Raw genomic sequence first — 11,354 nt, 5'->3', positions numbered from 1 at the left:
TTCCTACTCGTCCCTCTCACCAGCAGCCGCCGTATTTGCCTTCAAACAGTGGTATAGGTAGGAATCCATAAACTCATCAATATGCGTCAAGAGAGTCCCGGTCTCATTGGCAGTCATAATGAAGATATACTCCTGCTCAAACTTGCCCCCGCTCATATCAGCCGAAATCTGCATATGGAACACGATTTTGCGCTGCGCCTCATCCACAATGGGTACAGACCCAGGAACCCGTCGCGCCTGGAAGTTCTTCATGACGGTGCTGCTTCTTGTCTTGCGGTGGAGCGCGAGGATCTCCTCGTTGTCCATGGGCGGGATGCCGATGCTGGCCGGTAAAGCCCTGAAAATACACTCTGGGGCGCGAGCCGTGAACCCATCCTCTGGGACGGTCTGGATGTCGCGAAAGACGGACTCGGCTGTGTGGATTAGGCGTTCGCGAAGGGGGAGGGCCATTGGATCGATGTCGGGGGTTATGGTCATTGTGGGTAAGAGTATCGCCGTGCGAAAACACTGTAAACAGTAGATATTCCCTGGCTGCTGAGGTCTAGAAAGGAGATATTGGTTGCACCTAGCAAGACGTCTTAGGTGCAGGTCAATTGTGATATGTTTTTCTATCTTGCAATCTTGCTACAGTAAAGGGCGTAGCGACGTAGCAATGCTCAACCAGCCTAGATGGAAGCAAGGCGAGAGCTTGCAGTTGGAACGACACCCCCAAGCCCTACTTTACTGCTGCCTGAACTTCTTTGGGCCCCCTTTCTGCTCCAGTCGCTTAACGTACCAAAGGCAGACTCCATAGAACATGTCACTGACGAACCATAACCCGCGGTGGAATTGGAGCAAGGGATTGTTGATCCAGGCCCAGGCCTCTGGCCAATACGTGTATCTAAGCCAGGCCACCAGCATTCTGCATGCGGTGCCGAAAAAGCGCGAGGCCCTGCATGTAGCGGTCAGGATACTCTGGACTGAACGACAAGCAGAGGGTGGAGGGAAGAACTAACCACATGGTGTACGACACCCCCCTCGAGCTCCCCCGAACAAGCAACTGACAAATCGCACCAAGCTCCAAGATCAACTGACAAAACATCCCTCCATAGTAATACCCCAAGCCGGGCCCCAACTGCGCCGCTACTGCGCGATGCCCCGCCGTGCAAACCAAGATCCCCGCCAGAAACAGCCAGTGGATATTCCGCTGGACAAGAGGTGCATGCGCCCACTCGGTAGGGGCGTGCTTGATGGCTGCGTACATGACCGCCAGGTTCGTCACCAGATAGGTTGCTGCAACAACCGCGCTGTACCCGGACCGGGACTGATTCGAGACGTAGACGATCTCCCATGCCAGATTGCAGCAGAGCGGAATGATAGCCATGCCGTACGTCTTGTCCTTCCATGATTGGTAGGCCATCGTGATGTAGTTGAGTGTCCAGCCTGCAGCGGCCAGCAGGGCGAGTTTGTGGTCGAACCAGGCTACTGCCTGGTATTCTGGTGGTGCGGCGCTGGGGTCCATACTTGATACGGAATAGATTTGTAATAAATATGATAGTACTGGACTTGCGTATACCCTTGCACAGTTTATATACAAGATGTAGTGACTAAGATATCCTTGTCTGGCTTGAGGCATACTGACATGGGGCTGGCAAGGAGGCACAGGTATGGTAGCGGCAAGGGATACCGCCTTAGATGCATCGAGTCTTGACCGATCAGCCCAGAATATACGGGGAATAGCGGTGAAAGGCCAAGTTTGGTGTATGTTTTGCAAGAAGCACTATTACAAGGTCATAGCGTCACCCCGTGCATGATTAGTTGTCTCCCTCGCAGGGAATCAGATGGTGGACCAGGAGTTATCAACAGGCAAAACCACACCGTTCATCCCTGCGCTACTGTCCGACGCCAGAAAAATAATAGCTGCAGCAACCTGCTCACTGGCTATTGAATAGGCGTCCATGTTGGGCCCGAGATGTGCAGTGACGACGGGCTTGATCGCCTGAAAGGCGTCGAAATCAAGGTCTCGCGGATCCGAGTCGCCAGTCATGCTGGTTGCCACGCCTATAGAGTAATTAGTAGATCCCAAGGAACAAACAGCTGATTCGCTTACTGCCTGGGCAAACCACATTACACCGAATGTTCTCGTCTCTGAACCGCCACGCCACGTTCTTCGATGCCCCAACTAGCCCGTGCTTGCCTGTGAAGCGTCCATCAGCTCAGGTTCATCGATCCTTAGCAACCAAGTACGTTGAAGTAGCACTTACTGGCTGTATACGCCACACCGGCCACCGCACCACTCAGCCCGCCCTTGCTAGCTACATTGACAATGGTTCCACATCGCTGGCGACGCATGAAGGGCAGGACCTCCCTCATCAATCGAACCGGTGCAGCCAGATTTACGTCAATACACTTGTCCCATGTCTCATCGGTAAAATTGTCGGCACTCCCTAACAGATCCATGACCCCGGCCACATTCAACAGCGAGTCGATTCTGTCTCCGTAGGCGTCGACGCATGTCTGGACAACCTTGGCCGGTGCATGCGTGTCGGTGATGTTGCATTGTAGGAACTGGAAGTTGTCACTGCTTCCTAGTGAGGGAGACGGTGAATTGATGTCTACTCCCAACACCCGGGCTCCCTCGCGGAGGGCTCTCGTGGTCGTAGCGAGCCCTATGCCGGAACTACATCCAGTTATGATCACGGTCTATAGAGGGCATCAGCGGGACACAGTCAAAGCCGGGATAAAGGCTATCGCACCCTATTCTCAAGCATTCCCATGGTTCAATTTGGCGTTTATCGTGGTCGGGTGTGTGCCAGTCGAAAGATAACATAGGTTAGTAGGGCCTCTTTATAGGTGTCTACTCCTGGGGATATCCCTTGCCTGGCCACTTCCTACAGTGCAGCAGCAGTATACTTCGTATCCGTTGGTCGGTGACATACGTCTATCAGACTCCTCTACCAGGGCTATCTTCATATCTGCTCACGTACATTGGCCCTTAAATACTCCCTGGGCTATATTCTCTATATGCTAATTAAGGGCGTAATAAGCGTGAGCACCTTGCTCACGAGTAGAACGAGAACCGTGGTCTTACTTTCTCAGTCAAATTACAGCAAGCTCTACCGAACTATTCAAGTCACCTGTGCAAAAACCAAGTGGTCTACTACCTGACTATGTATCGCGTCCCACAGGCCACACCCAAAGCTAAGCCACCCTCGACCGCAGGGATATCTGACTTGACGGCGGAATCTCAAAGAAAGTGTTGATAATAACACTGGATGGGCGTTTACCCTCCGACCCAGGAACTGATACGTCGTAGTTCATCGCCACAAAGCCCAAAACTAGCTTCGTCCATATCCCCGCCACAAACCGTCCCGGACAGGCGTGTCTTCCAAGGCCGAAATGCAGGTGTGTCTCGCTGGCTGTGTCGTAGCGGAACGGGTCAATATCTGGCGTCTCACCCGTGGTGCTGGCCTGCTCGCGCAATTTCCAGAAACGCAATCCGTCAAACTCGTCGGGAGAGCTGTGGTGGCTTGGGTCCATACCGATGTGGTATGCTGGTGCCGCGACATACGCGCCCTTTGGGAGCTTGGTGCCGTCGCCGAGGGCAACTGCATCTTTTGTTTTGCGCTCGAAGGAAACTGTAGATTTCAAACATTAGTAATGTCACAGCATGGCTTCAAACTCCCGGCCAGTCTTATACGTACCTAGGGTCAAAGGGTTGATTCTCTGTGACTCCTTGATAAAACTGTCCATCTTCACCATATTGTCAAGGGCAGCTCTGCTGAGCACCCCGTTGCCCTCTGACAAGCCCTTCCCAAACTCATCCCTGATCATAGGAAGATACTGCGGGTAGGCCGCCAGATCAATGAGGGCCTGCGCAACGCCCAGCGCGGTCGTATAGAGCGCCGGTAACGTCAGAAAGAGCACAGCCTGACTCTGATAGGCATCTGTTCTATCTTGCTCGCGCGAGTTGCGCCAGACCCAGGACATCAATGTATCGTCGTCCAAGCACTTTGGGACGCTCTCCCCTGTCGCCCTTTGGTCCCTGCGAGCCTGCGCGTATACTGGTGCCAGCTGAGCGCGGACAAGTCGGCGAACATGTCGAAGGCGCTGAAACTCCGGAATGAACAGCTTTGCTATGGGCCGCAGGAAAGAAGGCCATCGCAGTAGTTTGATTCCCGCACCGAACACATCGGTTGGGTATTGAATGAGGCTTTCGAGCCATTCGTTGCTGCTTTTGATATGTGTAGCTCCGACGGCAATCCGGCTGACGGCGCGCGCCGTCAACTTGAGGGTGAGGTCTTTTGGGTTCCTACATAGGGAACCTGTAATGCAATAAAAGGTATTAGATTTTTTGCCCCGCTTGAAGCATCACGGAGCCAGGGTCTGCATATACCTTGCGCAGTATCCGTCGCGGTGTCCAGTTCCGCTGCCAACCCGGCCCTGATTTCCTCTGCCAGAAGAGGAACAATTGTACCTATATACCAGGTACTTCGTGTTAGCTTTCGACGTCAAAGTGCGAATCGAGACTCAACGACGAGTACCTACTCAGGCGTTTATTGAGATCAATGTGGATACTCTTCACAAACTGTGGAGGCTGATAGGAGTCGGTATAAGGAGCGAACATATGCTGCAGTTTATTAGCAGCCAAGCCTTACAGAATTTTTTGAAGAATTGGTATTATCTTACAAAGTCAGCAACAGTCCGAAAGTCCAGTCTTTTGTCGTTACGGAGGGGATATACCATCCATTTCGGCAGGACGGTATACTCGTACCCCGGACGACTGGCGGACCATGCGTGCTGTTTGCCGGTCTGTCTGAATTAGGGGCTGCGCAGGCTATTTAGAAAATATATCGCAATGAGGGCTTACCTGTCTATACCCAGCACCAATGGACTCGAGCTCGTCACATTTCCCCGGGACAGGACTCCGCAAGCGCAGAAAGAGATAGGCGACAAATAACAAAACCGGTAATGGGAGGACATTGCCAACGGAAACCCCGTGTAAAGCCTCCATCTTGCTGGACGCCCTGGAGAACCTCCCTTCCGTAGAGGATTGAAGCTGCAGTTACCAGGTGAGAGTCCAGGCGCGGTGATTTTGGAAGATAGGTATTAGTGATACTGGAAATCGCAAGTACACTCACAAGTCCAAGAACATCACGCATAGATGCCGACGGACCAGCGCACTCTTTGGCCCATCAACTGGCATGCAGGGGGCTTCGGGTTCATCTGACGAAGAATGTACGGACCGAGGCGACACCGAGAGCCAAATCCTTACAGGAGACATTCTGGATCTCCTTGCTTAAGTTCTACGAATCCCTTACTTCGATCATGTGTATTCAAGACGTGCTATTCCTCATGCGTTCATATGAGTTAATGCGCTTCTCACGCAGGAGCTGAGATGTAAGTGTTCGAGTATGCAGCCTAGGATTCGTAGTACGTATGTTCGTTGCACCTCGCTCTTCGCAAAATCCAGAACTCCCTTCAATGCTAGTTTGGTCAAGTACGCGGTGGTCCTCTGACCGCTAATACCGAATATAAGCTCCATTCCACTGGATTAGCAGCCCAAGCAGGATTACCGCGCCAATGGAAGCCAACTGAACCCTACCACGACCTGACGGTGCAACCCCCCATCCAGCACCCGATCGAGCCGGCAAAGGCAAAAAGTTCAAGGCTACCGCTTGGCTGACCCCCTGCGACGCCTTGTTCGCTAGGAAGTCCCCTGCGTATGGGAGAGCCCAGCGGCCGAGAATTTGTTTGACGAGACCATCCCTTGCATGAAGCCGAACGGCCAGTCCGGCAGACTCACAGACCAGTTTCATGCGGTCAATGCGCGCGCGTGAGAAATTGTGTAAGATGGTATCAAGGTCGGTCGTCGAGGGCTTCTGACCGGTACTCAAGGTCGCCCGGAGAAGGTTGGTAAGTGCTGCAGCATCTTCAATTGCCGAGTTCGCTCCTTGCCCTGTGTTTGGAGCCATCTAGAACTGTGTTAGTATAGCCCAACGTGGTCTGGAAGAGAATATAGACCTTATGCACGCTGTCGCCTATACAGACCAGTCGTCCCGTATGCCATGTTTGCAAAAGACCTTCTTCCAGCGCTGTAATCGAGAACACTTGACGCGCCTTCCAGACATCTCCGAAGGTAATGCCCCCCCAGTAGTGTGCTCGGACACGAGCCTCACACTCTTTGATTGCATCGTCCCTGGTGAATCTCGGAGCACTGGCAGCAGGATATTTCTGATCGACCTTTAGCATCAAGAACCAGTATATTCTTCCACCTTTCCCGATCACGCTCAGAACACTCCATCCGTCGTTGAAGCAAGTGATTTGCTGGCCCGTTTCGAGCCCTTCCAGCGGCGAAGAGATGCCGAAGACACATGCATACTCCACCGTCATTGCTAAAAAGGCTTCAGTATAGGTCTCGTTTCAAGGCGGAGTACTCACTGCTCTGGTCTTGCTCCGTGATCGTTGGCGAAATCCCCCACATTGCACTTCGCGCACAACTTCTGATACCATCTGCTCCAACGACAAGGTCACCTTTATAGCTCACTCCACTCTTGGTATGTACAACCGCGTTTTTTGCCTGAAGCTCAATCCTTACCACCTCCGCATTGAGATGAATATTATCCGTCGATGGCAATGAGGTGTAGAGGATCTCCAATAACTTCTGCCTATCGAGAAAGGCAAGTGGATAGCCGAATCTGTCTAAGTTCAGTAACATTCAGACATGAGTAGAGGTAGGATGTGATCCAACCTGTCATTGAACACCTTAGGGTAGTTGCTGCTGAACGATGATCCGTCAGGCTGCGTAATATGAACAACTCTAAGAGGTGCAATGAGCTCTTCCACTGCATCGTAGAGACCAAGTTGGTCCAGGATACGCCCGCCGTTGGGGAGTACGCCTACAGAGGCCCCCAGCTGCGGCGCAATATCGCCGTGTTTTTCGAGTACGACATACTCAATGCCAGCTCGATGCAAACAATGGGCTAAACTAAGGCCAGCTATCGAGCCGCCCACGACGATTACTTTGAAGTTTTCGGTGGCCATTGTCGGCGATGGTCAATTCGACGTGCTTGAGCCTTATCTGGGACTGTGGAAGGTCGACATCGAGACTGATAACCCCAGGGCGGTGGATATGCTGAGGTCATTCCTGGCTTGATAGAGGGAGGGGAACTTGCCAACGACACAGTGATACATGTTGATGGATCTGCAGAAAGAGCTCAGGCAAGGGGTTAAGGTATTACGTTGCCAGGATATGAACGGAACATGCAGGCCAAACTCCTTACTTCAACTTATCAATGCAATGAGGAACTTCTTTATGCTAATCAACCGCTAAGATACGGAGTACACTCTGCTCAAATAGCCACCTCCTTGCGTCGGCGAATAAGCATCCTAGTGTCCGGGTTGCTGGAGGCGAAAAACCCTGCTATCAATGACTGTGGCTCGTGCTTGTCAGGAAGTCTAAACTCGTACTTTGTCAGAATATGACATAGAAAGATCTTCAGCTCATGGGCTGCAAAGAACCTGCCCGGGCATGCGTGGGAGCCGTGCCCGAACCCGAGATGACTCTCACTTGTAGTAACAAAGTGATGCCGGTGCTCTTTGCCAGACAACCCCAGGTTGAGGAACCGATGCCCGTCAAAGGTGTCAGGGTCTGCGTAGAACTGTGCGTCTCTCATTGACGCGGTTGAAACGGCGACATTCGATCCGGGGGGGAGTTCAAGACCATTGCTAAGTTTAAAGCTTTTTCGAACACGGCGCGTCATTGTTGCTATTGTCTCAAAGTCAGCATGTTCGGAATATAATATTGTGCGCCATTACATCGTACCAAGTGAAAGAGGGCTCATTCTCTGCGATTCCTTCATGACGCTATCAAGCAGCCTTAGCCGGGCGATGCACTGTTTGTCTATTTCTGGGCCCGGGACTTCGCGCGTAATTTCTTCGCGTAGCTCTGATACAATACCCTCGTTCTGTGCTAGGTGAACCAGCAGCTTTGTGAGAAAGTCAGATGTGGTATGGGTCGCAGCAAACGAGAGAGACAGCTGAGCAGCCACCGGATCATACGACGAACCGGCACTGGCCTCCTCCATCCAGGTCATAGTATCGTCGGGTTTCTTTTTCATCTTGTTCCTTCTCTCTATCTCCGGTTTCATCAGGGTGTGCGCTTGTTTGAGATGCGCTCTAGTCTGTCGGCACATTGGCAGCACCCACTGGAGCACGCGATGTAGACACTTTGGGAAAAGGTGTAGTGTAAAGACCGAGGTCAGTCCCTCGGCCATATACCCCAGGGTTGCCTCAATCCATCGCGGATCACGACTTAAACGTTCTCCTAGGAAAGCTCGAGCAGAGACCCGTACCACCATGCGGAGGAGACCGTCAGCTAAGCGCACCTCGTGCCAGTCTGGTCTCCGGGGTCAGTGTGTACGATGGACCACTCTAGGGCAATTCAACACACCTTCACTATCTGTCCAATGCTCCTGCAAGCAGAGTTCAATTTCTTCTGACATGGGTGATGTCCACGGCCCTTTGATCTCATGTCAACATTTACTAGACTGGTCCCACAGATCAGTAGATCCTGCCTACCTAGAGCCCTCGTTATCCTGATCATGCTCTTGCTGACAGCCTCATCTGTCAGCGGACCTCCTGTAATTGGGCCAAAGATTGCCATATGCGCGAGAAATTCCTTATTACCAGTGTCAACATCAAAATGTTTCTAATACGGCCATGTTAAACACCCACCTCCCGGATAGCCTCTCGAGCACTTAGTCTTTCATCGTTTCGCAAATCGTTAGCACAGGCGGATGGTAGCACCGTTACCTCGCCGCGGTGACTCATGATCCTAAAGCCAGACGTTGACTTTTAGAAACTGTTAGTCGTGCCAGTCTTGGTTCGGTCCAACTCACCTTGGAGAAGCCCTCATCAAACAACTGCTGGCTACATTGCAAGAACCTCAACTTTCTCTTGAATAGCAAGAAGGGGAATCCAGAGTCACCATTAATCAACGGTATTCCATGGAGTGCTGACTTTGGCGGCGCATTGATAACGAAAAATAGGAATAATAGACATATCACGACCCCGAAAAACTTGTAGTGCTCGGTGCCATTCAAGCCCGCAATCTTTGGTGGCCACTCCATGGTGGCGTTTCTCTCAGTGACTTCTTCGTGACACCTCGACAGCATAGACAAGCCAGTGTTGAGGCTGCCCAACCCATCTCTAAGCCGACGTCCCGCTGGTCACGGCATTGCTGTTGCACTAACGGTAAACTTGGCATTCGTCGCAGGTGTGGACCAAGTGCCTTGCATCAATCCATCCTTGCATACGAGAGAAAGCGCAGCATGTTCGTAGAAGAATGCTGGGCCAAAGCCGGAGCAGCAGTCCCTTGCATCCCCTCGCTTTAACGAGCCACCGCCGAGTAACCACAGCTCGCCTTGTGCGGTTCCCGGCCAGGGGCAACAAATGGCTGTTGCTCGTGCAGACTCGATGGCTGAGCCCAGAGAGGTCTCGGGCTTTCAACTCGACCTGTCAAAAGACCCAATTTCAGGCCCTCCGAGGACAGATTCATTACCTTCATGATGGCAACCCAAGGGCTCTTCAAGCTCCAATTCGATACTGGAAATCCAGGCCCCGCTATACTAGTCTCCATTGCTGCGACAATACTAGTCGCTCGCTTTCTTCATCATTATTTCCGGCTCTGGTCCGTCCCGGGGCCCCTTGTCGCCAGTTTCACGGACCTATGGTTTGCTTACCATGTCTGGAAAGGTACGCCAGGTTTAATCCTCCTGGACCTTCACGCGAAGTATGGCCCCATGGTACGAATTGGACCGAACCGCTTAAGCCTTGGAGACCCGAAGGGAATTCCAGTCCTGTACCGAACGAAACCGATCCAGGTCAAGGTGAGCAAATCACCACGCTCCAGATTCCCTCGGCAGTTTAAGGCTAACCAGACATCAGGGACCCTTTTATAGATTCGGCGTTGACTTCAGCAACCCTGACAGTCTGTCCATCGGCAATGTAGTCGACGAGCAATTGCACTCTACCCTGAAGCGACCCATTGCCCCGTTGTTCAGCATGGCTACAAGCATCGATATGGAGACAAAGCTCGAGGAAAAGCATGCTGTTTTCATATCACATATCCAACAGAAGGCAATAGTGGATATTAGCTCTTGGTCCTCGTACTGGGCAATTGATACGCTCAACCATGTTGCATTCTCCGACGACCTAGGCTACATGGACAATGAGATGGACGTTGGTGATGTCCTCGCCAAAAGCAAGTCAATTTCGCGGGACATGCAGTGGTTTTATATCCTCCCCTGGGTGAAAAGACTCCAGATCCGTATGAGATCGTGCTTTGGCAGCGGTGACATTGTTGGTAACCCTTTGATTCCCCTCGCGGTGTCTCGAGTCGCCGGACGGCTGGAAGACAGACAGAGTGGCGTCAAACATCGTGGTGACCTCCTAGATCGGCTCGTACAAGTTTCAGACTCCCATCCAGATACATATGGGATGGAAAGGCTTGTTGCTACAACATTACTTCTGATCTTCTCTGGTAGTGACTCAACGTCTGCCACGGTTGCCTTTACAATCTACTACCTGGTCAAGCATCCGCACATCCTGCAAAAGCTGGAGACGGAGATTCTGACGGCCCAGGAAGAGGGCCGACTATCCAATCCACCAAAATGGACCGACATCTCCAAGCTAGACTACCTTGGCGCCGTACTTAAAGAAGCTCTCCGGCTCTCCTCTGTTGTAAAACACGGTATGGACCGCGAGATTGGCCCTGGGGGAATTCAGCTCTGCGGGTATAATCTTCCTCCAGGGACAACGGTTACCGCATGGCAACAAACAATCCACTATAACGCTGACCTCTACGGCAAGGATGCGCAGGATTACAGACCGGAGAGGTGGCTTGAGGCGACTCCTGAGCGACGACAAGCAATGGAGCACTTGGCTATCTGGTTTGGGCATGGAAAGCACGTCTGCAGTGGCCAGCATCTTGCGCGGGTCAATATGTCAAAGCTGCTGGTCCAGATGGTCCAGAACTTTCAGGTAGGCTGGCTCCCAAATTATCCACTTGATTGGAACACACCTGACTGACAAATACTGTGTATAGATATCGGACACAAACCCGCAGGCGCAGATGGAGGCTGTCAAGATATCTGCGCTTGGTACGCCGAGCAGGGAATACTTTGTTACGTTCAAGAAGAGGGTTGGCCATGGATTTAGTAGATAGGTGTCGTTGGATGTTTTGTTCCATTCGTAGCTAGATTTATAGTAATAATTTGGATGATTTACAATGTTTATTTACAATGTTTTTCTTTTCCAAATCCTCTATCCATCGGAAATTGTTAGAATATAACGTCACCTTGGGTTGGATAAAC

At 51.8% G+C, this 11,354-nt stretch overlaps 7 protein-coding genes across 7 annotated transcripts; 1 reads left to right on the top strand and 6 right to left on the bottom strand.

Moving 5' to 3' along the window:
* Positions 1–3: 3 nt before the first annotated feature.
* Positions 4–477, bottom strand: BDV14DRAFT_198801 (uncharacterized protein; the record flags this gene model as incomplete). Its single annotated transcript, XM_073773048.1, has 1 exon — positions 4–477. One exon carries the CDS (start codon positions 475–477, stop codon positions 4–6), a length of 474 nt encoding a protein of 157 aa, XP_073629642.1.
* A 403-nt stretch (positions 478–880) lies between these two features.
* On the bottom strand, positions 881–1,501 carry BDV14DRAFT_198800 (uncharacterized protein; the record flags this gene model as incomplete). The annotated part of the gene is made up of 1 exon (XM_073773047.1): positions 881–1,501. The coding sequence occupies one exon, from the start codon at positions 1,499–1,501 to the stop codon at positions 881–883; it is 621 nt and encodes a 206-aa protein (XP_073629641.1).
* A 315-nt stretch (positions 1,502–1,816) lies between these two features.
* BDV14DRAFT_198799 (SDR family NAD(P)-dependent oxidoreductase) lies at positions 1,817–2,756 on the bottom strand (the record flags this gene model as incomplete). The annotated part of the gene is made up of 4 exons (XM_073773046.1): positions 1,817–2,040; positions 2,090–2,176; positions 2,244–2,682; positions 2,736–2,756. 4 exons carry the CDS (start codon positions 2,754–2,756, stop codon positions 1,817–1,819), a joined length of 771 nt encoding a protein of 256 aa, XP_073629640.1.
* Positions 2,757–3,180: 424 nt separating this feature from the next.
* BDV14DRAFT_207943 (cytochrome P450) lies at positions 3,181–4,725 on the bottom strand (the record flags this gene model as incomplete). The annotated part of the gene is made up of 5 exons (XM_073775281.1): positions 3,181–3,617; positions 3,684–4,304; positions 4,376–4,456; positions 4,528–4,609; positions 4,669–4,725. 5 exons carry the CDS (start codon positions 4,723–4,725, stop codon positions 3,181–3,183), a joined length of 1,278 nt encoding a protein of 425 aa, XP_073629639.1.
* A 776-nt stretch (positions 4,726–5,501) lies between these two features.
* BDV14DRAFT_207941 (FAD-dependent oxidoreductase) lies at positions 5,502–7,023 on the bottom strand (the record flags this gene model as incomplete). The annotated part of the gene is made up of 4 exons (XM_073775280.1): positions 5,502–5,954; positions 6,004–6,374; positions 6,421–6,677; positions 6,731–7,023. The coding sequence occupies 4 exons, from the start codon at positions 7,021–7,023 to the stop codon at positions 5,502–5,504; spliced, it is 1,374 nt and encodes a 457-aa protein (XP_073629638.1).
* Positions 7,024–7,331: 308 nt separating this feature from the next.
* BDV14DRAFT_198796 (cytochrome P450) lies at positions 7,332–9,110 on the bottom strand (the record flags this gene model as incomplete). Its single annotated transcript, XM_073773045.1, has 6 exons — positions 7,332–7,747; positions 7,805–8,377; positions 8,432–8,500; positions 8,560–8,659; positions 8,716–8,832; positions 8,880–9,110. 6 exons carry the CDS (start codon positions 9,108–9,110, stop codon positions 7,332–7,334), a joined length of 1,506 nt encoding a protein of 501 aa, XP_073629637.1.
* A 438-nt stretch (positions 9,111–9,548) lies between these two features.
* On the top strand, positions 9,549–11,206 carry BDV14DRAFT_198795 (cytochrome P450; the record flags this gene model as incomplete). Its single annotated transcript, XM_073773044.1, has 3 exons — positions 9,549–9,869; positions 9,928–11,022; positions 11,087–11,206. The coding sequence occupies 3 exons, from the start codon at positions 9,549–9,551 to the stop codon at positions 11,204–11,206; spliced, it is 1,536 nt and encodes a 511-aa protein (XP_073629636.1).
* Between the last annotated feature and the right edge of the window lie 148 nt (positions 11,207–11,354).

Source organism: Aspergillus stella-maris, assembly GCF_047715825.1.
Source record: "Aspergillus stella-maris strain CBS 113639 unplaced genomic scaffold BDV14scaffold_18, whole genome shotgun sequence".
Taxonomy (NCBI): domain Eukaryota; kingdom Fungi; phylum Ascomycota; class Eurotiomycetes; order Eurotiales; family Aspergillaceae; genus Aspergillus; species Aspergillus stella-maris.
The sequence above is the reverse complement of the archived record's forward strand: the minus strand, read 5'-3'. Positions and strand labels throughout refer to the sequence as shown.